This window comes from Pseudopodoces humilis, chromosome 2, assembly GCF_049639895.1.
Source record: "Pseudopodoces humilis isolate 2021_Gansu_Grassland_sample_001 chromosome 2, ASM4963989v1, whole genome shotgun sequence".
Taxonomy (NCBI): domain Eukaryota; kingdom Metazoa; phylum Chordata; class Aves; order Passeriformes; family Paridae; genus Pseudopodoces; species Pseudopodoces humilis.
In genome coordinates this window covers 63,189,859-63,213,773 of record NC_142201.1, presented here as the reverse complement: position 1 = coordinate 63,213,773, position 23,915 = coordinate 63,189,859, and the positions used below count along the sequence as shown (strand labels likewise).

Sequence of the window (23,915 nt, the reverse complement as noted above, 5' to 3'; positions counted from 1 at the left end):
TAAGAAATGTGCCCCAGACAGCAGAAGAACAAGAAATGTTCCAGCTCCCATGAAAGATGGGAGATTTAAACTCCTACATCTTGCTCTGCAATTCCCTGCAATTACCAGAATGTAAAAGAAAATGAAGCACAGTTTATTCTCCCCCAAGGAAATGAAATGATTAACCTCCATTTAAGACAAACAGATTGAAAGTGCCAGGGGAAAAACCAGAAGGTATGCACTGCAAACTAGCTCTAATAAGCGTGAGGTTTCTTCACACACAATTGAGGAATCAATTATCAATGTGAAGACATCTAACTGATGAGTTATTTTGAAATAGCTGACAGTTGGCAGATCTGCCAACATGAAAGATAAATGCAATTAACTGTGTTAATTATTGCTCTGCATAAATTTCTCCCCTCAGATTTCCATGTTCACAAGATTTTGTGCATGCAGTGCTGTCCATCAGCAAGGGACACTCAGCATCATCCTTCCAGCCTGACACACATGACAGTCCTAAACACTTCAACCAGGCCAGTGGTGTGGGACAAAATCACTAATTACTGACAGGTTCATGTAAATATCTATGCTAGCCTAGGGGATTGCAGGATATTTTTGGAAGCTGAGATCAGTTTTTAGGTCCTGAGAATGTATTTACATACACTGTATTGGTGTTCAGACAAGAACTTGGAAAACAACCTCTCACCCTTCCATGGAAATGAAGCCTGGGTGCACTGAAATGGTGGCATGTTCCAACAGGTTACTAATTTGGACAATGAAAGGACAAGGATCCCTTTGAAGAAAGAAATCCTAGACTCTGGGAAAATTAAGAGTCTTTTCCCCACAAACAGGCATTGTTAAGCAACGGGGAGGCACAACCTAAAAATAATTTTTTCCCAGAAGCTGAGTCTGTAAAACCTGATTTATTCCTACTGTGTGGAGATGAAGCATTTACTGACACAGGGAAAGTGGACTGGGTACAAACCAGCCCTGGCATAGCCAGATCGCCTGCATATGCCTGTTTTAAATAAATACCCAACCTAGGTACAGATTCAGGCAGCAGAGCTAATTGGTTCCCAGACCTTCCTACCAACAAGCAGATCTGATTCACACAGTTTTATTCAGGAAGCAAAAATTTGACAGAAATTGTACATCCCTGCCTGACCTCTAGATGCTCCATTTACTCCTCTCCTCCCTTACTGATGACTTTTCTCTTCAGAATGTCTTCCCATACCTTCCTCTTTCCCTTTTCAGGCAACAGTTGCATTTATTATGCCCTGCCAACATTCCAATATTTTTTTTTTGACAGCTAGCAAAAGTCAGATGAACAGAATTCATTTGTGCTGTAGGCAACTGCAAGAGACCTCACTGTAAGTCACACCAAAGTTGAAATTGGACTCTGGAGTGTAACTAAGAATTGGAAAAGAAAGTTAACACCAGAAATATGAAAAAAAAGTGCCTTTTTCTATGCTTTAGCATTACTGATTAATATTATCAGTCTTGTCCTTAATGTTTCAAGCAGGATACAGGCTAGAACATGGGACAATCTTCTAATGAGAGCAAAAGTCTCACTGCTGGGGACACTTAAATCCCAGATGAGCAAAGGACAGGATTAAGCATGGAAAAGAATGAGCCTGCAAAGCATCTGGTGCTGGGTAAGATGATCTAACAGAGTTTCCTACCTCAGACATCCCAAAAATCCAGTCAAACATTGGGGAAAAAATGAGCTGCATGTTCCTCTGTGAAACAGTGAAGAGCCCACCAAGACGAATGATGTGACTCACATCTCACTGTTAATTTTTTCACAGATTCTCCAGTTAGGATCTATAGAAAACTTCACAAGTGCTGTCTCACAATTAATGGATGTATTCCCCACCTTTAATAGATATATTCACAGTCTTGGATAGCATAAGTTTTTTTGTGACACTTATTCTGAAGCTGATGGCCTGGAATCATAGAGCTGCTGAGCTGGCCCACTCAGGGCTACTGGGAGCTTTCTCCTTCCTACTCCAAGCACAAGTGAGATTCCTGTTCCAAAAAGCTGTACTAAACTTGGCCTGAGTGAAGAGTAAAGAGAGGACTGACAAAGCATCAGGAATATAACTCATGTCTGATTTATGTAAAATAGATATGGCAAAATCATCTTTTATCTCATCATCTGTGGTTTGGATGAAGATCATTTTAATGATTCAGGAACTTTGATCTTTTACAAAACAATATCTCTGCTTCATAACAATAGAGCATATGCTAAATGAAGTAAGAACTGGCTGAGTGACAGATTGGATATGCAACTGTCAACAGAAAACCATCAGAGTGAGAATGCATTTGGAGAGATTCCAAAGGGATTAGTATTAGGCTCAGTTCTTCCCTAGTTGACATGAAAATAAATACAAACCATTACTGAGAAAATATGTCACTCCTGTAATGACATAAGCAAAGAGTGCAGCTGTATGGAGCAACATAGGGTACTTGCTAACTTAGGATAATTAAAGGAAAATAGATCCTAAATCAGCAAAGTGAAAAATGTAGGAAGAAGGAATGAAAATTGCATCTCCTGCATGGTAGACTCCATACTGAAATAGCTCAAGAGGAGTATACCAGGAAAAAGTTATGGAAAACTGCATAATGCAATCAATAGAATGAAAGCAGAGGTAGGGGTAGGGAGGGTGCTACTCATCGAGCAGCATCAGTGAGAAGGATGTCTGAACACAGCACACAAAGCTGGTACCCTGGTTGTCAAATAAACATGAGTGTTTAAAATAACAGAAAGGGAGTCAAACAGATCAGTAAATTAATCAAATCCTGAAGAAAATGCTTTCCAATTAAAGACTCAATCTTTTCAGTTTCTTAAAAAGAACACTGAGAAAATCGCGTAGATGTGAGATGACCTGGATGTGTAAATGTCTTTGTGAGGCAAAGACAGTCAAGAGGAAACAGCTATTAGAAAGCAGCAGAGTAAAATTTAGTTATCAGAGGATGAAGCTAGATTAGCTTTAGTTATGAAAAACACAAGAGTTTCCCTTTTCTAATGAATAAATCAGTATTGAGAGAAAATACCAAAAAGTCTGTTTTGTGGTGTCTCCAGTAGAAGACTGGATAACTCTCTGAGAAGGGAAGGGAAATGGTAGGCAGATGAAAAGACTAGCTGTGGGGCTCAACACCAGGGTAACTGAATGAAAAATGATGGCCCACACTGCACAGAAGCTCAGACTAGAGATTTATCACCTCTCCTTGCCTTAAACTTCATTAAGTCCAAAGCAGAAATTAGGAGACTTGAGACACACCTGTTCTTCAGCAGTCACATGTTTTGCACAAACAGCTATCAGGGATCTGCCATAAGCAGGGCACCTCAAGTGCCTGCAGCAGGGTGAGGGGGCTCAGGGGAGCTTCTTCAGAAGGAGCCAGCAGACTGATGGCCATCACAGACAGTGCAGGTTCGCTCTGTCGTGGCTTCAGGCTGATGTGCCCCTCCCAGAACACCCTGCTCCTTTCAAACGCTGCCTGCAGGCTTTGAAGTCTCACAGATACAGGCACAAAGTCAGACGTGCTGCAGTCTAATTAATTTCAGGTTGACATTTTATTTACGACTACATGGTGTGGCTTCGCTTTCATCGGCTTTGTAGATGTGATACTCTTAACTTGACAGCTATTGACCTAACTCTGCTCTTCAAGAGGCATAGCCTGAATCTTTCGAATGTGGTTGTGTCCTGGGTTGATTATGATGTTAAATTGTATTCCCATTCGTCCACCTAACCCAGACACAGGTTTTGTATTCTTAAAATTCCATCTAAGAGTAAAAGTGAGTGGAAAAGAAGCACCGAGTCTGTTATCAGAGACTGTACTTGCTCCCCCCTATCGGGAGTTTTGACTACAGCACAGACAGACAACAAGACACAGATCGCCTTGGCTTTCCAACTAGCCGGAGCAGAGAGGTCTTCCTGGACTGTTTTCTTTCCCTTTTTTGAAACGAATTGAACCTGCTCTGGACTGGGGACTCGGGGGAGCACCGGGAGCTTGCACCCGTGGACTACCGGGAGCCCAGCCTGGGCAGCTGCATTTTCCAGCGCCAGAGGGACTGATAACAGAGCGAACACCTACAGGAAAGAGACCCTCTGAAGTTTGTCATCTCTTCTGAAGGGCGAGAGGTTTTGTAATGTGATATCATTCATTTTTGTGCTGGGTAGTGCTGTGCCTGTGAAATAAACAGGTTTTTTCCACTTCTCTCAGAGAAATCTCTTCCCGAACCGGTTGGGGGGTGGGAAAAAAAGGGCCACGTGGGTTTGCTTCCTGGGGGGAGCCCCACTGGAGGTTTTCTCCCAAATTTTGCCCTAAACCAGGACAGGTTGTTAGGATGGGGCTACTGAGGAATCCAGGGAGACAGAGCAGACTGCAGGAAACCATTACTTAATACAGATCTCATAAATTAAAACAGTTAAATATTGGGCACAGAATCATACCTATATCATATGCTAGTGATTTATCTGTGAGGGTAATTATCTAGATCTTATCAGTGTAACATACCACCCAGGTACAGATAAAAAAGCAGAATTCTCTCTTCCTTTTTCCTTGAGAATTACCTCCATTAAGAAAATAATATGCTTTCATTTATTCCTTTTCATTATACCAAAGGAAGAGAGGGAGTGCCAAGAGAGAATGCAGATGGAAAGTTAAGATGAAGAGAACCACGCACTGAGTTCGGCATGTGTTGAAAATAGAGGTCATTTTTAGTACGGAGAGTTAATTAAATAGCTAACAATTATTATAAGAATTTGTAAAGTAGCATAAAGTAAAACCACATGATGCCAGGTACCTCATTAAGATAGGTTGTGTCTGGGACTGTGTGCCCTGGAGTATGTCCTACACTCCTGGCCTCCTCATGATCCTTCTCAGATACCTGTCCATGACATGCAATGGCCATTTTTTGGCTAGAGTTCCTGCACTTTCTTTTCAGGGGAACCAAGGTGGGGAGGTGAGGAAAATGATGCACACCTTAAACCTTTCAATCCAAACTCTTTGAAGTGTGCAGTTGGAAAAGATTAATTCATTACCTATAGACACAAGCCTGCTTCAAATGAGAACATTTTCCTTTAGGCAATGCAACCTAACCCAACCCAATCCCAATTCCCTTGTGCACATACAGCCCATCCCTCTCTGTGGCTGCCTTCCACAAATGAGTGATAAGAAGGGTATTTGGCTCATCCATTTCCTCTGCCATGCCACCGTGGTTTGCAGACTGTCAAACCCTAGACTGTCACTTCTAATGCTATAGCTCTGTAACATACACATGGTTTTGGTTTCTGCCAACCAGCACTCTCTCAGACCATGCCTAATCATGCTCCAAAGGATTATATGGACCACCAACTGTTCCCAGTCAGCAGACTGTACTATTCTAATCTTTCCTATAAGGAAAGGTTTGGCTATATGAATACAGCTCATGATCTGCCAGAAAGCCTCATGGGTCAGAAAATGCACCCTGGTCTGTTCTAAGCAACAGACACAGCTCAAAACGCTGCTCAGAAAACCTGCCAGCTGTCCAAATGACACAGCTGTGCCTTTCACTGTAGCCAGATCCTGACTCATCTCACCACAGTTTGTGCATCTAACAGGTAGGGCTCTAAACTTCTACACCAAATGGGTAGAGAAAAAGACACCCCTGTGAGGATTCCCAGTATGTTCAACACCCATGAATCAACCTTGCAAGATGTCCCTCAACTAAAAAGCTACACAACTACTTAATGTTGGGCCCCTGGCTTTTAGACACTTAGATGCAGGTAAAACTAATCCTACCTTTAGAGTCTCCAGATCTACTGCAGTAGCTTCTTACCTCACTGAGAAGGGCAAGTTTAATTTTCAGCCTGACTAGATAGGTACATCATTCAGAATGTCCTAAGTGGTTTTAGCTGGTACCTAGTGTTGACTTAGTGCAGCCTTAAACTACCACAGTGGTACTTGTTATCAAATGTCCTTGTCTATTCCTCTATATAACAGTCTATCTTGTTCCCCTTGCATATAATATTACAAATATTTTGTCTGGTGCAGGAGACCCAAAATCATTACCCACGTTGCCTGGGAAGAGTGCTGATTTTGGCAAAAAGAGGAAAAACATCAGCACAAACCTATATTCCTTTGGATCAGAATACACTCCTTAACTCTTGCTGGAAAATAGCTTCGGTTTGAGAAGTGGAGGAGGTCAAAGCAGTATTTGTTCTTCCCCACATCAAACAAAGTGCAGTTAAATTCTGTTCTGTTGTCTCCTGGGTGAAGGATGTTTTCATACAGCCAAGTTGTTCTTTGACTCGGATGCTTGAGAGCCTCTTTATAAACAACGATTTTTCCATTGATAGAAGTGCACGGTGGAGAGATTACGAAGACCTGAACCAAAGTTTTGCATGTGTCTTCTGCTGCCACAACCAGTCTGTATCCAAATTTGTGAAGGAGATCTACAGGTCCTATGGAGGCGATGATGGAATGTGTTTCTAATGATTTCAGTAACACAGTGATATATATTTCTTGACCAATGGGTGGGCAATCAAACTCTACCCACTGGGACCTAGACAGGGGGATTCCCTTCCTAGTTCTAATGCCCAGAGTTTCATCAGAGCTTACTCTTCTGAATTCATAAAGGGTGCTGGTGAATATTACATCCAGTGAAATCACAGTCTTGTTCATGGCACATAACTGCTCATTTGTAAAAAGTCCAACCTTAAGGGAGTTCCCAAGCACCTCTGAACTCCTGTTCAAATCAATGTGAAATACAGGCCATTCCACACGGAGGGTGGACATGCTGCTACTGCTCCACTGGGCAGCACTGCTGTTGTCACTGGGAGAGACCATTCTGAACAAGAAATCACCAGCACTCTTGAAATGGTAACACTCAAACACCACCGTCCCCTGGGACTGATTTGCTGGAAGCTGTTTTCTTGCAATTATCTCACTGGTGCTGGCATCCAGCAAAAGGATGGACACATGCTCTGCTGTCACATTACCACCACTGTAGTACTGATATTCCACAGACACTGTGTCGTTGCTGAAGGCTACATGATCCGGGTGCTCCAACAGGAGATACTCCACTTCGCCAAGAACTGAAAGGAAAAGTTCCACAACAGTATTACGAAACAGACAAGTGATCGTTCCTCTGGAAGAAACCAAATATTTTAAAAATGGATATTAAAAGTGGTTCTCAATCTGTTTCATGTGAACCAGATCACAAAAAAAAGAAAAGGTCCTAGCAATAGCAGTTAGAGTTCAACAGCTCTATTCTGTGCAGGGATGTGATTTGGAGCAGCTCAAAATCCACTGCAGTAACACATTCAGGAAGGTAAAAACCAGTATTTTAAAGCAAACCACAAGTCACCCAAAAGATTAACAGAAAACTGAATTTATCAGAATAGATTCTCAAACTCTTCAACTTCTTTCACTTACAGATTTTTAAACAGCACAGAGGCCAGCTGTTTTCCAGCTTCAGCCATAATTTAACAAAAAAAGGACAGTGGTTTCTTATACAGATAGATGAAAAATGTCCCCCAAGTTAAATAGAATAAGAAGTCTGCATGATGCTTTTTGAAGCCTTTTCTCTTGCTCTGTCTTATGAATCTTTCATTTTGCTCATTTGCATTGCAGACACTTGAGTGAAAGAGCTGAAAATAACAGTGATGGTGACTGCAGCACTTATTCTTGTCTCAGATGTGGTGCAACATGTCTAAATGACATCATTTCATTATAAATGGCGCAGTCTTTTCAAATTCACTTCTTGCATGACCATGTTTGTGCAAGTTGCCAAATTATCCTGAGACATGCTGTAACTAGCGATGATATCTAAAGCAATAAATTGGGAAGATCACATTTCCGTTCTTAGCTCAACTACCTTCTCTGTGTTACTTGAACCTGAAGGATTTCAGACACAGAAAGGTTATCTGAAAAATTGGAACTGCATATATCTATTCCAGATAGAGAATGTGCTGTGAGACATCTTTATTTAATTAATTGTCTGGGGAAGGGCTTCTGAGTCTTGGATGGAAGCTGCCATGGAAGTGTAAAACTTCAGTTAAAGCAATCCTTTCATAAGTAGTATCAACTAACAATACTTTGACTTGTTAAATCTGTTACACATGTCTTAAGATTACCTCAAAGAAAGCTTTGCTGGAAAAACACTGCAACTGCCAAGGCAAGCACTCAGCAGTCAGGAGTAGCAGGACTCATCTCACATCATATTATACGCCTACTACTCTAAGCTTCAATTTGAGTTAGTCAACTTGGATTCGCTTTCTTCTCAGCAGGAAAAATTTTCAGGAAGAAATTCATCTGACTGGATATACACATTTACATCTGGGTGGGGTGCAGTGTGCACTAGAAAAAAAAGAGCCTATTACTTGCCACCAGCTATAACATGTCCTTAAAACAACCAGCTCCAACCACATACATAAAGTCTGAGTAAGGTGGCACACACAGCCTTACACATATAAATCCTACCTATACTCTTACATGTATGGACTAAAGCCTTTCATTTGCATTTCCACAAGACACTGCTTCATTTGGCAGATGGACGGAGCTCATTACCAGAGGGTTCTTTTGTTCTCAGTTTTCTGTTGGTGGTCCTATGTATTATTGACTGCACACTGTCCAAAATCTGTCCTGATAACACAGAATTATTCATTTCCCCTATGGACTCTTCTATTGTCCTTTTATTGTAGTGCATTAGAAATATTAATGACTTTTTCCTTCTAAAATCCCTGAAAAATGAGAGGAGGTCATTATTCTTGTTTAGTGTGTTAGGAACCAAGGCACAGGCATGAAGGTAAAAACTGTCAAGTACCAACTAATTGTGATGCCCTGTGAGAGCCAGGACTCGATTTCAAATACAATGGTCCTGAAGACATCCAAAGCAGGATCCCATTCATCGCAGCTGTGGTGAGCACATGGCACCAAAGCAAACCTGATCTGAACTTGGATACCCAGAAAGGAAGAGACAGACCCTAAACACCTGCGAAAAACGTCTCCCTGAACTGCCCAGCAACACATTCTCCTTGCTCTTCATGCTTTGGCTCCGTCATGTGTGCCTGCCCATATTTTACAGTCCTGCTTCTACCACCATCTACTTTCAGTATCTCTTGGGTACTAGCCTAACTCCATTATTGTTACCACAGTTCTTCAAATTCCTGCCCTCATCTCTTTACCTTATAGCTCTTTTATCTTCTGCTCTTCCTTGGGCCTGCAATTAGCTACAGCACATTCCCACTTTCCTTGCTCAGTGCTAGCATTCCATCAGGGAGCACAGGACAATTAACTTTTGTGTCCAATAATGTTGGAGAATTCTTTACCTGGGCTGGAGCATGCACAGTGTTGTATGGGGCTGGCAAGAGGAGCCAGCGAGAGTTGAGGCACACATGACCCTTCAGAGAATCTCATTGCTAAGTCATCTGCAAGGATTTAGATCTGGACCAGATCTAGGCAAGTCTTTGTAAGGATGGCAGAAAGCATGTCCCAGGCCACTGTGAGCATTATAACAAAGATGAAGTTCCCACAGCTGTGTTAGAGTTTCCCAGTGAAATGGCTGTAAGTTGCTGGGGTTTTGCTTCTTTGATAGTGGGCAAAATGATGAATTTCTCTATATGGTAATAAGCTAGAGTCAACGTAGCTGAAACATTAAAGGAAAAGGAAATCAGACCGTGGCAAAAACCCAGCATGAAAAATTTCAATTTTAAGCTGTAAACTTACAACAAAAACAGTCAATCAATAGTAATGAAAAGCACTGATGTTTGTACCTACTGCTTTATTGTCCTTAGTCTCTTTTACAACTGTCTTGACCCTCTTGCACTGCTTTTTTTTTGGAATGGCTGAGACAAGAAGTAACACCACTCTGTATGTTGGGAGGAGGGACAGGAGGGAGGGCAGGGGACTGGTGTGGAGCAGTCCCTCAAACCCTAAGTGCAGATGACTCAGGAAGTGAGGAAAGTGAGCATTACTGGAAGATGCTGTTACAGCACTGCAGAGATCTGGCTGGTGCACCCCAGTTCACAGCATCCTTTCCCCCAGTTTGGTAAAAAAGAACTTTGCACATTTGGACAGCCCACACAGCAGTTTTTCACAATGCTCTGACAGACACCAGTTAGAAGGAGACAGCTTCCACTGCAAGCTCCTTCAGCTGCCCTCCAGCCTACTACGTACCCATGACTCTGCCACGTGCCAAAGCTTGGTCCCAAACAATTGGACAGCCAGTCAGGGGCATCTTTCAATGGATTTGTATCATTTTCGTTGTTATTACAATGGTCTCCCATTGAAAGAAGTCTGGCTGTGGTACCAACAACCTGCCAGGGGAGTCTTTGTAAGAATTCACACTTTAAAAGAAAAGTCCTTGCTTTCACTGAAGACCAAGAAGAATTACTTGAGGGTGCTATTCAGATAGTAATTTATTTTTAAGTGTTTTTAAGGCAACTTGGGTTGTGCTGTTGGCTTGTCATCCATCAGTAACACAGAGCTAAGTAGAACAAAAACATTAGTAAAACTGATAAGAAATGAGAATACAGTTTAGTTGGACGTTAGGGCTTCTTATAGCACTTCAGTAATTTTCCAGACCATACTGGATCACTTAAAAAATAGTGTTGCCTGAAACAGAATTATATAAGTGAAATAGTTATCTAAAATTGATGTACATAGTAATATTCAAAGATATGAATATGCAGAACCGTTTGGAAGCAATTTTCTGAATTATGGGCTGCCCTTTAACTGGAAACAAGGTGAAAGTTGATGCACCTAAAGTTTGCAGCAGAGATTTAGCGCATTAACTGCACATTATAATTACTTGCTGTGCCACGCTCTGTAAAGTTCATGAATAATATCTTTTACCTCTGAGTCAACCAGCTGTGAATGTCTACAGGACTGGCTCACCTAGAACCAGTGGATACTGTAATCATTTATCTCACGTCCTGGCTCCAGTGAATTTAATACTCACCTTCACGGTATTACCTACCCAGTACAATGTACCTACCTGGGCTGGTTAGCTGTCTTATTAAAAGAAGAAATGTTACAGAAAGCCACAGACAAGGGTCTTTACTTCTGCTACAACCAAATTCATCTAAAAGATAGAAATTCTAGGTTCTCTACATCTTTTAGGGATCCCTTGTCCTGCAGCAGAGATGAAAGATGCACAGAGGAATGGGTAGCATATTTACTGTTCAGTCATTACTTATAATCAGTTTTTCCTCACTTACACAAGGACAGCAAACTGTGTATTTGTCCACTTCTCTCTTTTGTAAGACATCTTCAGCTGTTTGATGTTGTCTTGCATCAAACAGCTCATTCTGTAAGTAGGGATTAACCACTCCTTTTCCCATGTTTTCCATGTTGTACTTATTTCTGCAGTGCACAGCTTAATCCTTCAGCATGGTTTGACAACGTACTGCAGCTGTCAGAACAACGCTGGCTTTTAAACAAGGAATGAAATTTTCTAAAACTCACCAATTGCTTAGGAATTAAGAGTCCCATTTTCAGAATTTCTAATTTACTCTGCAATAAGAAAGTAATTTGCAAACCTACTTTCTACTTAGTATATTTTTGGAAAGGATAAGACACCATACATATGATGCCTTCCATCTTGTAGACATCTTGAAGGTTTCTGACTTGAACTTGGATGTCTAACTTCCCTCCTTGGCAGCTGATGGTGAGAAGGAGGTGCTTTTTCCTTCTACACATCTCAGTTGCAGATGGGTAAGAGCTGCTTTCAGTAAGTATGGATTTGTGCATGGACTACTCAAACAAGACTGACTGACTACCTGCCTAATTTTATGTGACTAACATTGAATGAGTATGAACATCATCCTTTGGCTTCTCATATCAAAGGAAAGAACACCTTTGCTGTACTCAAAGGTTCTCTGGGCAGCAGCTTAGATACATCAGATGGGGGCTCACTCAGCCATAGGAGGTTGGCTGTACTGTAGATGCTCACATATGAGCCAACCACACAGGTTCCTTTCCCTGTAATGGAGAGAAATAGGTAGTTCTGTGCACATTTCCACCCATCCTACTATGGCTACCTAAACCAGGCCTATCTTCCTTGATATCTGTTAAATATTATGAAATATTAGTCTTACAAGAGAGCAGTTCCAGTTACTACTTCTAGCACAGACAGTCCCTTGATGGTCATGGAAATGTGTTCATTTATCCCATTAATTTCTCTGAGCTAATTTACAGCAGGAAAGGGTCCTGACACTTATCTAAAGGGGCAGTTTATGCAAGTTGCATTTTCCACCAAACTACTGAATAAGATCTAGATTAAATTCTGTGCCTATCAGTGGTGGCTTCTGTAGCATTTCATTTCCGCAGATCACCTGGAAACATCACCAGTCAAAACCACCTTGTGAATGCACATCACAGTTTTCCCTTGACAGCTCTAATACTCACCGTAGTCACAGAGCACTACTAACAACAGATTTGAAAAATCTTTCAACATCTGTTTCATTCTGACCAGTGAGATCCGGGGTCCTTTTACTCCTCATGTCCCTTCTCAGCTCCAAAGTGCCAGCACGTTTTCCAAGAACACCTAAAAGTCAAAAAATTACAGCTGTGTCAACTTTGCTTCAATACAAGAAGACATACCATTAATAAGTTAAAAAAGTATTAAAAAACTATTAATTAACATTTCTCTCATTTACTTAACAATCACTAACACTGTATAAATGCATCTGAATAAGCACAGCTGCAACTCACTGTACAATACTTTTCCATTCTGAAATGCAGCTACTGAGCCAGAACAACAAAGACAGATAACAACAATTTTATCTTTGCACTGCAGAGACTGCTGCTGTGGATATCTTATATTATGACCGAGGCTCACAACAGCAAAATAATGAGTATTTTATACAAAATACAATGCTGAGCTCAGCACATACCAATATTGGAGATTTATTGCTGGTACACAATTCATATCCTTTGTCAGCTGCTTTCAAGTACAAAAGCAGCTCAGCAGCAAAGTGCTTTTTTTAGTCATCGAACTCCTCTGTTATTCAGGTCTAGTAATACACTTAGTGATCTTACCAGATTTATAATAAATCTGTAAGTGCCTTTTATATCATTCCGACTGCTCAGATGGAGAAGGTGCTAACTTCCACTTTTTCCTCCATAATTTAAGTTTACATTCACTACAGCCTTTGCTGAGCCAATAGGAATAGACTTCTTTTGCCAAGTTTCCCAGTTGTATGTCCCTGTGGCTTAAACTAGTCCTTATGAGTCTTGCAACAATTAGATAAAATAGGTTGAAAGCACAATGATCGCAGCAAAAAAGTTTCCTTCAGAAGCGTAAGTAGGAGGGAATTAAAAAGAAATTCTACTTAGAAGCCATTTCAAAATATAAGAATTGCTCTCCTGTGTTTCACAGGAGCACCTGTAGGTCGGTCACTATGCCTACCATCTCACAAACACATAAGAAAGGTCTTGATCCATCAAGTTTACAACCTAATTTTATGAGAGAAAGCTGGCACTGGAGCAGGCAGAAGCTAGGAGTGACCCAACTCTGGAGGATAATGATAAAACATAGGAACCAAGTATGGCAAAGATCACGTATGTCTTTAGGAATCACAAATAAGATATTTCAACAATTACACTGCTTGTCTTGTTGAACTAAGAGGCAGCAGACATGTTACTTGAAAGCTTTTTGAACTGCTCTCTGTGCCAAGTGGCTGGAGAGAACAATTTCTAAGAAGAGACTAGCAGCACAGCCTTGCTCAGTAAAAGCCCATTACAATAATAGCTGCACATATCTGAAAGGAATAATCATCATTTGGCCCAGGAACTTGACAAGGCTCCAGAAAGCATGAGATAGGGCCAGTGATACCGCCACCACCCTCAATTTCACTTGATACTGTAAATTACAGGAAGACAAACCCCGTGCCTCAGGAGAGGGGCGGCGGGGAGCCAGCCTGCCTCCAGGGACAGCCGCTCCCGAACTCCTCCGGCTGCCGGCAGCAGGCGCAGCATCACAGCAGGAACATCATTCCTTGCCTGTATCGTTATTGATCACTAATCAGTTAATCGAAACAAGGAATCAAAGCAGTCCAAAGAAAAAAAAGCAGGCTTCACTTAAAAAAAATAATTGTGATAGATGTTTTGGGCTCTAGCATTAACTGCTCAAAGAAATATCAAAGAAGATATGTGGCATTGCTGCAAACTGCTCTAAAATAAAGTGGGGGAAAATTGATTAGTGTGCCACTGTCGTGATTGTGCTGGATGACTTTAATGTGTCCTTTCCATTCCTAGCTTTCCTAGACACAGATTCTTCAAATGGCTTTTACAAATACTTCTTTCAGAAAGTCACACACCGATAGATGAAATTCAAATAATCCTAATCTCAGCCTAATGAGCGACACACTGCACAGAGGAAATGAAGCTGTGGAAAGGAGAATAAATGCTCAGGAGAAAAGAAAAAAGCCTGTGTAGGAGAGCACTCTTGAGGTAGTTGCCTTACATCTTAATTTGCACATCAGCCCAACCGAGGAAAAAGCAGCGTGGTTCATGAGACAAGGGTGCCAGCGGGAGGCATAGGGACCAGACCCGACTTCTCTTCCGATTCCTGCCACTGCCAGACATAATGTCAGCAAACTGCAGCGTTAATCTGCTCCCCTCCTTTCCACCCCATCTTTCATGCTCTGTATTTATAGTAAAGATTTTTCAGGACAGAGACTCTTTCTAACCAAGCCCGTGGATGGAGCCCAGAGCCAGAGCCCTTGGCTGTTTCGGTAACACCAATCATTCGTCACACCAAAACCTCCTTCCCTCTCACCCTTCCTTCTGCCTTATCTTGACTCGCTTGGGAAAATATTCCGGCGTGCAGTGCGGGTAACACCCAGGCTAGAACTCGAGTATTTGAAACTGTACCAAAACTAACTTCCAATTAGTGAGATCTGGTACCTCTGGAAGCCTAGCCCGGGGCTACTTCACCCTCTGCACGCCTCTGCAGCAACTGGATTGCAGCGGGAGCCCTCCCACCTCGCACACATACAGCTACTTCAGGCTACCGGCTGCAGTGCAGCCCTGCCTTTGAACAAAGCTCCAATTAAAGTGCCCCATGAAGCCTCCCTGAGCTTTTGCACCTTTGCTAGCTGACTTCCAATAGCAACTCTAAATGCAAGGATTGGCAGCCCATTTCTGGTGTAGTAGTATCTCCGTACTCCTCTCTTTCTGCACAGGTTTGCTCCTCTCCCTCGCCTTCACTTTTCCTTCCTTTTGCCTCATCTCAGTTTCAGACAGGGCTTACACCTCTAAGCTCAGCTCAGAATTTTCCCCTCTCCTCTCTGTCTTCTCTAAGCCAATTTTCTTCTAGATTTCTTCTCATTTTTAGGTCTTTTTCCAAATACTCCATATATTTGCCTCCTGCTCAAATATTTTTCCTCTTCTCACACTCATATAAAATTTTGCTTTTTGAAGCAGACAGTACATTTAAATGGTTTCTACTCTATTCAGATCTACCTCAAGTTCATTAACTTAATGAGATGAAAAATGATGGAACAGAGAAGGCTATTAGACTTCAAATAATTGGCTTTTTAAATTTATTGCTCTCGTGGACAAGCATGAACTGAGGCTCCATTGTGCAAAATGCAGCAGAAGCATAGCAACATAAAAAGGTGCTTTCTTCTTCCAAGAGACAGTGTAATGGCCTGACTGGAAGTGGAAGACTTCCTCTCCAAAGGGAATTTGAAATGACAGATGAGGAGGGCATAAGCCATAAAGCACTTCGGAAGTGAAGACCAAGAGGCTTGTGTGCAACGCAAATGACACGGGAGAACTTTGAGTCCGTGCTCTGCAGCAGATTTCCTGTGCTATCTTGGTCACATCTCTCAGCTTTCCTGTGGCACAGCTCTCCAATGGAGACTCTATCTCCCTATCTGGTATGGGGGCTACAAGAATAAATCCTCATTAGCTGTGAGGTTTGCAGGCACCACAATGTCACAAACCATATAAGAGCTGGATGTGAAATTTGAAATTGTACTTAGAATATTTTTTGCAAATAAGTAACAGAATAGGCTATAATACTGCCTATTACAATCACTTGTATTAATCTATTTTTAAAATGTCCCTATTTCCCTATATCGTTAGAACCATAAAGTGTATTGTGGTAATTTTGGTTTTACAAAAAAACCCTAAAATAAACCAAACTAACCAAACCAACTGGATTTATGATTCCTAGTATTTTTGCAGCAGTATCCAAGGCTGCAGCGCAGACACGACATTTCAGACACCAGCCACCTCTTCTGAGAGTTGTCACCTGCTGATTTAGCAGTTACCACCTTCACCAACTGCAACAGCACAGCATTCAGTGCCTACTCCCCCTGCGTTAGGGGAGATGAGAGGCAAATAAGCCGTGTAGTTAAGAAAGGGCATTCGGGAATTAATCAGACACTCCATGACCAAGCGTGGAGTTTAATGAGAACACAAATCCGTGGCACTCAAAACCTTTATGCTCTGGAGCCTCATTCATGTAAAGAAAGTGCCACTGGTGGATCCCGTATTTCCCACACGTACCCTCAGACCTCTTCCTCTTTGGAAATCCCCACCAAGAGCTGAGCCCTCCCCTGCCCTAGCTCCCATCCTCCTTCAGTAACAGGCCTGGCCTTGCTCATCTCTCCTCTGAGCACAGCCCTGCTCTCTCCTTGTCCCACCAGCCCCACAGCTGCAGGTGAAGGTGGACACAGCCATGGCACAGAAGCCCCCCTGACTTAGGGCACACGTGAGTGCTAGGAGGGAGAAGAGCTTGGGGAAGGAGTGGGTGGTGAGTGCTAGGAGGGAGAAGGGCTTGGGGAAGGAGTGGGTGTGTGTGGGGGCGGTATGGTGTCAGGCTGAGGAGGGATCCTCTTGGAACCAACCTGCCCCTGCCCCAAGCATTGCCCCTGGCAGCAGCACCACTCCAGGCACCTCTGATGGACCCAGCAACCAGCCAGGGTCTGTATATTTATTGGAATTAGGGAGAAAAAAAAAATCCTTTATAGCTGTTCACTAGTAAACATTTTTCAGTTGTATTTGCAACCCAAAATCTGCACAGTTCTGGCTATGTATGAGAGGCTGATGGCAAAATAGTCTACAGACAGAAAAGCCTGAAAGTCCCTAAATCCTCCCCACATTTCACAAGCAGCACTAACAGCAAAATGAAATGCTTATCTGCAGCATTTCCTCAAATTTAAGGTTTTCTTCATATTTTATCTGTACGTTGGAAAAAAGATTAATTATTTTCAACCATCATGTGCTTATTGCAATGGGATTAGGCAGCTATTGAAATGTTACCACCTGCTGGGAATTTCAGAACCTCCCATATAATCTCTCCACTTTGACAGTAAAGAAAGAATACCTCAACTATGCATCACATTTTATCAAAATCTAATCACTGCTGACCAGCCAGAGTGGTCAGGGCCAAAAATATGCCACTTCTCGGAAGATACTGAGTTTAGCCAGGAAAGTGTCTATGTGATGTCTGCCACAGCAGGAGGCTGGAGCTGACATCCTCAAAGGCATCTTTCAGGCTTATTTACACATCCAACAATTTTACACTGTTATCAGATAATGACTTTATTAAAATTATTCATCTAAATTCACTAGGCTGAAACTGACAGCACCAGATCCTGCATGTGCAAGAAATAAACAATAATTAGCTGGTAAAGCGTATTTTCATTAATACTTGGGATCAAATCTCACAAAATTCTGGTATTTCTCAGCTCCTTTTGATATTGACATAGCAATTCAAGAGCAAGCTGGCCAGCAACATCTGTCCTTTGAAACCGAAGGGCTTACAATAGACATAGCATAGGGATGATATTTACTGTGGAAAATGTACAGTGAAAATAAGTTTATTAAGCATAAAGAAATTTGGGAAGGTATTCGAGCAATAATAAGTAAAGAATGCAAAGAATTAAATACATTAGATGAGAGCTTATAGTATAAAGGAAAGAATACAGTCATCCATTCTTTCCTTCCTCCTTCAGAGTTTCTTTAAAATATATATATACTGCCCACTGTTCCTCGAATTCCTCTTTTGGTGGAGTTTATAATGAAGCTCATCATACGGAGAGCATAGATGGCACAGCTATATATGTACTTCTGATACAATCAGAAGTTTAATACAGAAGCAGGTCCATAATACCATGAAGTATCAGCATTAAAAAGAGAATTGGGAAGCTGTCTCCTACACTTTACACTGGGCTTGCCGTGTACTCACACGGTTTTGACCGCTCTAGTGACTGATATAAAGTAGAAATCACCAAACATGTTTAAAACCACTAAAATTATTCCTACCTGTTAGGGACTAGGGTGAAGAACCCGGGCAGTCGCTCCCGGTGCCGATGCTCCCGGCACTTCGAGAGCGCTGGAGCACCGTGGCTCCGGGCGGGACGGCCGCTGCCTCCGGGGCACAGGCGACCACAGAGAATACCCGGGCAGGGGCAAACCCGGGACCTGCCGGCACACGGGTGTTTTACAACACCTCCAGGACCGCGCGTCACGGCGATCACGGCGCGATCCCGCCGCACCGCTCGATCCGACCGACGGCTCTCCCCGCCCGTGGCCGCCGGCTCCGCGCCGACGGCCGCCCCCCGGCCGGCTCCGAGCCCGGGGCAGCCCGGACTCCTCACCGCCCCATCCCTCGGCACCCAGCGACCCGCCCGCGCCCCGGGCCCCCCCGGCCCGGCTCCTCCGCTGCCCGCCCCGCGCTCACCTCCACGCGGCGGGCGGAGCGGCCGGCGAGTCGGGGATAGAGCGCGGTCGTTCCCGTGGAGGAGACGCCGCCGGCGCTTCCCGGGGCGGCGGGCGGGCGCTCACTGCCCGGCGGCGGCGGCGGCGGCAGGAGGGTTAAATGGCGGCTGCGGGGGGCTGGCCGCGGGGGCGGGGCGGCGGCGGGCGCCGAGCGAGGGCGGCCCGCGCCCCTGGCGGCGAGGCGCCCCGGGCCCAGCCCGGCCCAGCCCCGCGGCGGCCGCGCCGCCCCCACACGCCCGCCCGCCGGGCCGCGGCGGGAGAGGAGAGGCGTGAGGGGCGCGCCCGAGCCGTGTGCACCCCCGGGCCGGTGAGGGCCCTGTGGCAGCTCCGCAGCTCCCCTCACGGTGCGTGCGGTGTGTATGGCAGCCGTACGGGGAGCGGCTGAGGTCATTGGTCAGCCTGGAGGAGAATGAGGGGAGACCTCATCGCAGTCTGCAGCTTCCTCACGATGAGATGCAGCGGAGCAGACACTGATCTCTGTGGTTAGCGGTGATAGGACCCGTGGGAGTGGCCGGAGGTTGTGTCAGGGGAGGTTTAGGTAGGATGTCAGGAAACCTTCGTCCAGAGGGTGGTTGGACACTGGAACAGCTTCCCAGGGAAATGGTCACAGCACCAGCCCGAGAGAGTTCAAGAACAACGCTCTCAGGCTCATGGTGCGACCCTTGGGGGTGTCCTGTGCAGGGCCAGGAGTTGGACTCTATGATCCTCGTAGGTCTCTTCCAATTCAGCATACTCCGTGAAAATCACTCCCCTCCCGCTGGGCGTTGGTAAGGGTAACCTGCCCAGGCACGGGCTGGCACGTCGGAGCCAGGCTGGTTGATGACTTGTGAGGAGAGCGGCGGGCAGGCAGGAGGCCGCTCTCCAGAGTCAGCGGGCCAGCTTGCAGCGGTGGAGACCGAGCGTCAAAGAAAGAGCAGCACCAGCTCCTTGATGTGCCCGTCTGCAGCTGAGGGTCATATAAATGTGGGTATTTGTCACGTCCAGTGTTCATGGACAATATTCAGGGACTGTTATTACATGATGAAACTATCCTCCTGCAGAGATTTCTTTAAGAAAAGCCCTTTCCATCTGTTTTTAAGCAACAGACTATTTTATCTCCGACTGTTGTTAAATTTATTTGCATGACATGAAGTCTGTGATTTAAATATAGACCAATGGATACCTACATGCCCACAAAGGTAGGGAAGGATTTTAAGGAGCATTTACATCAGACAGTGTGACATAAAATGAATTTTCCTGCTTATCCTTATTCATTTATGATAAGTGTGGGCATGACATAAAGGCCCAAGAGGAAAGAATCCTCAGCTTTTGTTGTTCAGAATTAAAAACAGACTAGAAGATCTCTCGTAGTTAACTTGTATAATGTATATGACTCAGAAAATACAATTTCCAGGCAATGTGGGTATCTCTGCCCCAAGCGTTGAGACCAAACAGCTGCTTAGGGTTGTTGCCCACTGCTGTCACTGAACTCTGATCAACCTCCTGCTAAAGCCCTTTTCTGTATGCTAGCTGGGGTCTGCAGTGGTTAATGCTTCACAGGCACAATGCCATCTGGAGTACTGACAAAGCCTTTGGGAGAACAAGATAAACCCTTGCTGAAGAGCTCAGACTGTATTCTGGACAGCAAAAAGGGAACTATATGGGTGTCATAATGATTTTCTGGGCTGCTTTTAAACATTTTATTTTGAACAATTCAAATTCTAAATATTCTCTTAGTTTTAATGGAAGTGTGTACAACTGGGGGTTTTTAACTTGTCTGTCTTTTATTGTAGGTAAGATTTTGTTCGATGTTTTGGAGGATACAGACCTGTGTATTCAGTCTAAAAAGTGAAGGATGCTGCATTTTTTCACCAGACACTTGCAGCTACATGACCTGAGACATGTCTTGTGGTGAGATTGGGAAACACTTCCTTTGAATGCTGAGGAGCTTCCTGTGTCCATGTCTGGTCCTGGTCTATGTGACTCTGGAAGCAAGAATTCAGCTTCAGGCAGTGCCACTGTAGAAGTGCTAAGTGCAGAGGTGCGCAGTCTTGCCAGGAGCATCTTTCCCATTGGTCATGGAAGGTACCAGCTGGCACAAGTGAATGCACTGTGGCACTAGGTCTGGTTTGAATGAAACAGGAAATAAATCACACATGGTAATAAAGCAAACAATATTGTAAGTAGATTCCAGATGATGGAGAAGCTCAGAGAAGAAAAAGAGTGAGGTGAATGAAATGTCTGCTCTGAAATGGCTGCTCAAGTCCAAGACTGAAACTCCAGTCTCACTTGCTGCCTGTATTTAACATCTGAAAAATCTTATATTGGTGAATCTATTGCCAGGCTTTTTTCCACTATGAGCACAATCTTTTGAAGATTTAATCACTAGTAAAAAAATCTCTTTCCTCTGTTGTAATGCAGAGGAGAAAGTAAAGAAATCCATGCAGCAGGAAAGAGTCTGGAACACATGGCAAGATGTTTTACTTGTATCGCAGTATTTTTCACTTATTATAGTGCCTTTGATCCAATGGCCTTGCAGTATTTTATGAGTTACGAGTGATCTTTGATCTTTTGTTTCCCTATGCTGATGAAAAAGGCTTTGCTTTATTTTTTTTTTTTCTGCCAGAGTAAACTGATTCACTGAGATTATGCTCAAACTGTAAAGTCAGAAACAAAGCCAGCTCAGGTCACTGCACTCCCACTCAGTGCCTTCTTTCAGACCTGTATCACCTTTGTGCCAACCCTTCCAAAAGGGGACAGAGTCCAAAAAATGGTGATTAGAAATCACAAGTTGCCACTGTGATTGTATGGTAGAAATTGTAAAGACCCCGATAACAGGAGGATGAACACAGGATAAATAGACAGGCTACTTTATTAAACCCTTTGAAGCACAGTGGATTATGTTTGCACATAATACACCTGCTGTGGTGCTGAGGACTAAGATCTGTCTTTGTTAACATGCCATCCAAATTTCATCAGGAACATATTTTTCATTAAAATGCTTCAACGAAGCTGGTCTCTGAGGCATCTGGCTAGCGGTGGATAAAATCCTTGCCATTAAAGTTGGTCTCCCTGGAGAGCGAGAAGCTAACAACAGAAGGGACGGGAGAACAAGGGAGCTGACGAGTACCCATTTAGCCCACAGCCAAAACGTTGAGATCTAAATTAAGTTAGACACTGAAGGATACAAAGAGAGAGTAACCTTTAATTGCTGATCTCTAGCACCAGCTGCCGGCGTGATAAGCAAGCGGGGAGTGCAGACAGATCCCACCTGCGCACAGATCCCAGGTAGCTGCTGGGCTGAGGCAGCCCGTGTGGCTGAAACGCTGAAGGCAGCCATGGAAGAAAGGTCAGACAGGAAAGTCTTCATGGCCTGTAAAATTGGGATTATGTGTTTTCCAGCTGTTGGCAGCTGTGCAGAAATCACTTGCACGTGTGATGATGGGTGGTGCCAGAGGCTGTGGGCAGCTGCCTCTGCTTAGTAAGGCCAGAGCAGCCACCTTGACTGCAGCCAGGAGCTGAAACCGGTCTGCTTGACTTTATCCAAACCAGATTGAGGGTACTTACATGAAGGGCACAATCACCAGATTGGCTGTGTTGGTGGTTTTCAGTGGGCATAAGGTGGTGTGTTGGTTTCTGGCTGTATCCCCACTGCCGGCACAGTTGGGCTGGGAAGAAAATGTCTTTTTTTTAAGCTGGCGTAAAAACAAGATCATTGTAGTAGCACATATTGTCCAGAGACCACCAGGTGTGAAAGCAGAATTGCTGGCTACTAAATTCCCTCTCTGCTCTGTGTAGTGGGGAGAGATGTGACATTGTATGTGATTTCTATCTGTGCAAAATATGCTAAAAGCCTTCACTTGCTGGTATTAAATTGACCTCAAGCTTCCTAGCGGGAGTAGTAATAATAAGCAGGCAAGCCAGAGAAATCTGTTTGCCCTCATCCACACTGGCAAAGGAGATTTAATTGTGAAACCCCCAAAGCAGTGCTGGCTGGGATACAAGAGAGTCATCTGTTACAGAGAATCAAGGTAAAGGCCAAAATGGTAATATAAATATTTGGTGGTTTCGGGGGAAAATTCAAAAAGCTGGAAAGAGTGAAAAACTGAAACATGGCCTTTTGGAAACACTATCTCTGCATTGTTCAAGAATCTTTCTCAAAAAAAAAAAAAAAAAAAAAAGAGAGAAAGGTTGCACTGCAGTCTTGGTTGGAGAACTGACAAGAATATGAATAATTTAATTATGAAAGGCTTAATTTAATTTAAATTTAATAAAATATTATTTTAATAAAATAAGCACATAAATTAATAAAAATAAGCAGGAAAAACTGCTAAAATTGTCAGAAATAGTTCAAAATCAGAAGCATAAAACTAGTAAAGAATGTAAAAGAGATGAGATCTGTAATCAGCAATGCTGAGTGGCAAAGATGTCTCATTTTAATATAAATTTGAAACAAAAGGGTGGTTGTTATTCTACTGGTATATGAAAAATTTTACTTATCAAGTGGATTGCAAAGGAAACACTGATGTTCAATAAATATTTCTGTTCTGGGGTAGAAAACAGACAAGAAAGCCATGTTCCAGATTGGTATTAAAATACTTCCTGTACCAATGCAAGCCTGAGAATGTAAAATAAGAGCAGCTCCAGTTAAAGAACTTAAAATTAGCAGCTCTGGATAAACTTCCATCCATCAGTTTTTAATATTATTTCCCCAAAAAGTTGGTCTGGAGATGCTGTGAAGATTTCAGACCACTGGATGAATTACCAGGCATGGGTTTTCATTGATTTGGCAGGTTTGTAAAGAGAGAACAGCCCTGATTCTAGAAATAGAGATGGAAAAGCTGATAATAAAAGGGAGAGTACCATTACCAATATCACTTGACTGAAGTTGGTGGAAAATGTATTTTAGATAAATTTACAAGTTTGGCTAGTAAAGGAAGTAATGGTATAATGTAATAATACTTAACGTTTCCATAGAATATTTGGATTGGGGTAAGACCTAATATTTCCATGAAGGATGCTTGTGCAGAATTAGCACATTATGCTTTAAAAGGATTAGGTGTTGATGAATTGATTTCAAAATGTCCTTATAATGTGAAATTTTCATAGAGGATGTATTAACCTAAAGGTTTAAAAACAGGCTTTTTAGGCTTTAGCAATTTAAAACTTTTTTCAGAGACCTAAAAGATGTAACATCATCACTGCTCAAGTTTTCAGATAACAAACAGACT

At 43.1% G+C, this 23,915-nt stretch overlaps 1 protein-coding gene across 4 annotated transcripts in view; it reads right to left on the bottom strand.

Annotated features, from left to right (window-relative positions):
* The window catches only part of THSD1 (thrombospondin type 1 domain containing 1), a 28,356-nt gene extending 9,578 nt beyond the window's left edge, over positions 1-18,778 (bottom strand). For 2 of the 4 annotated variants that reach the window (XM_005516334.3, XM_005516335.3), the window contains exons 1-3: positions 18,668-18,778; positions 12,376-12,514; positions 6,096-7,061 (exon numbers count right to left, since the gene is read on the bottom strand). In XM_005516334.3, coding sequence (XP_005516391.2) covers positions 6,096-7,061; positions 12,376-12,433 — 1,024 coding nt within the window. In that variant the 5' untranslated portion in view covers positions 12,434-12,514; positions 18,668-18,778. Of the gene's footprint in view, positions 1-6,095; positions 7,062-9,296; positions 9,614-12,375; positions 12,515-18,249; positions 18,344-18,667 lie in introns of those variants that run through there. The other 2 variants (XM_088051193.1, XM_088051192.1) reach the window with 2 other exon arrangements.
* Between the last annotated feature and the right edge of the window lie 5,137 nt (positions 18,779-23,915).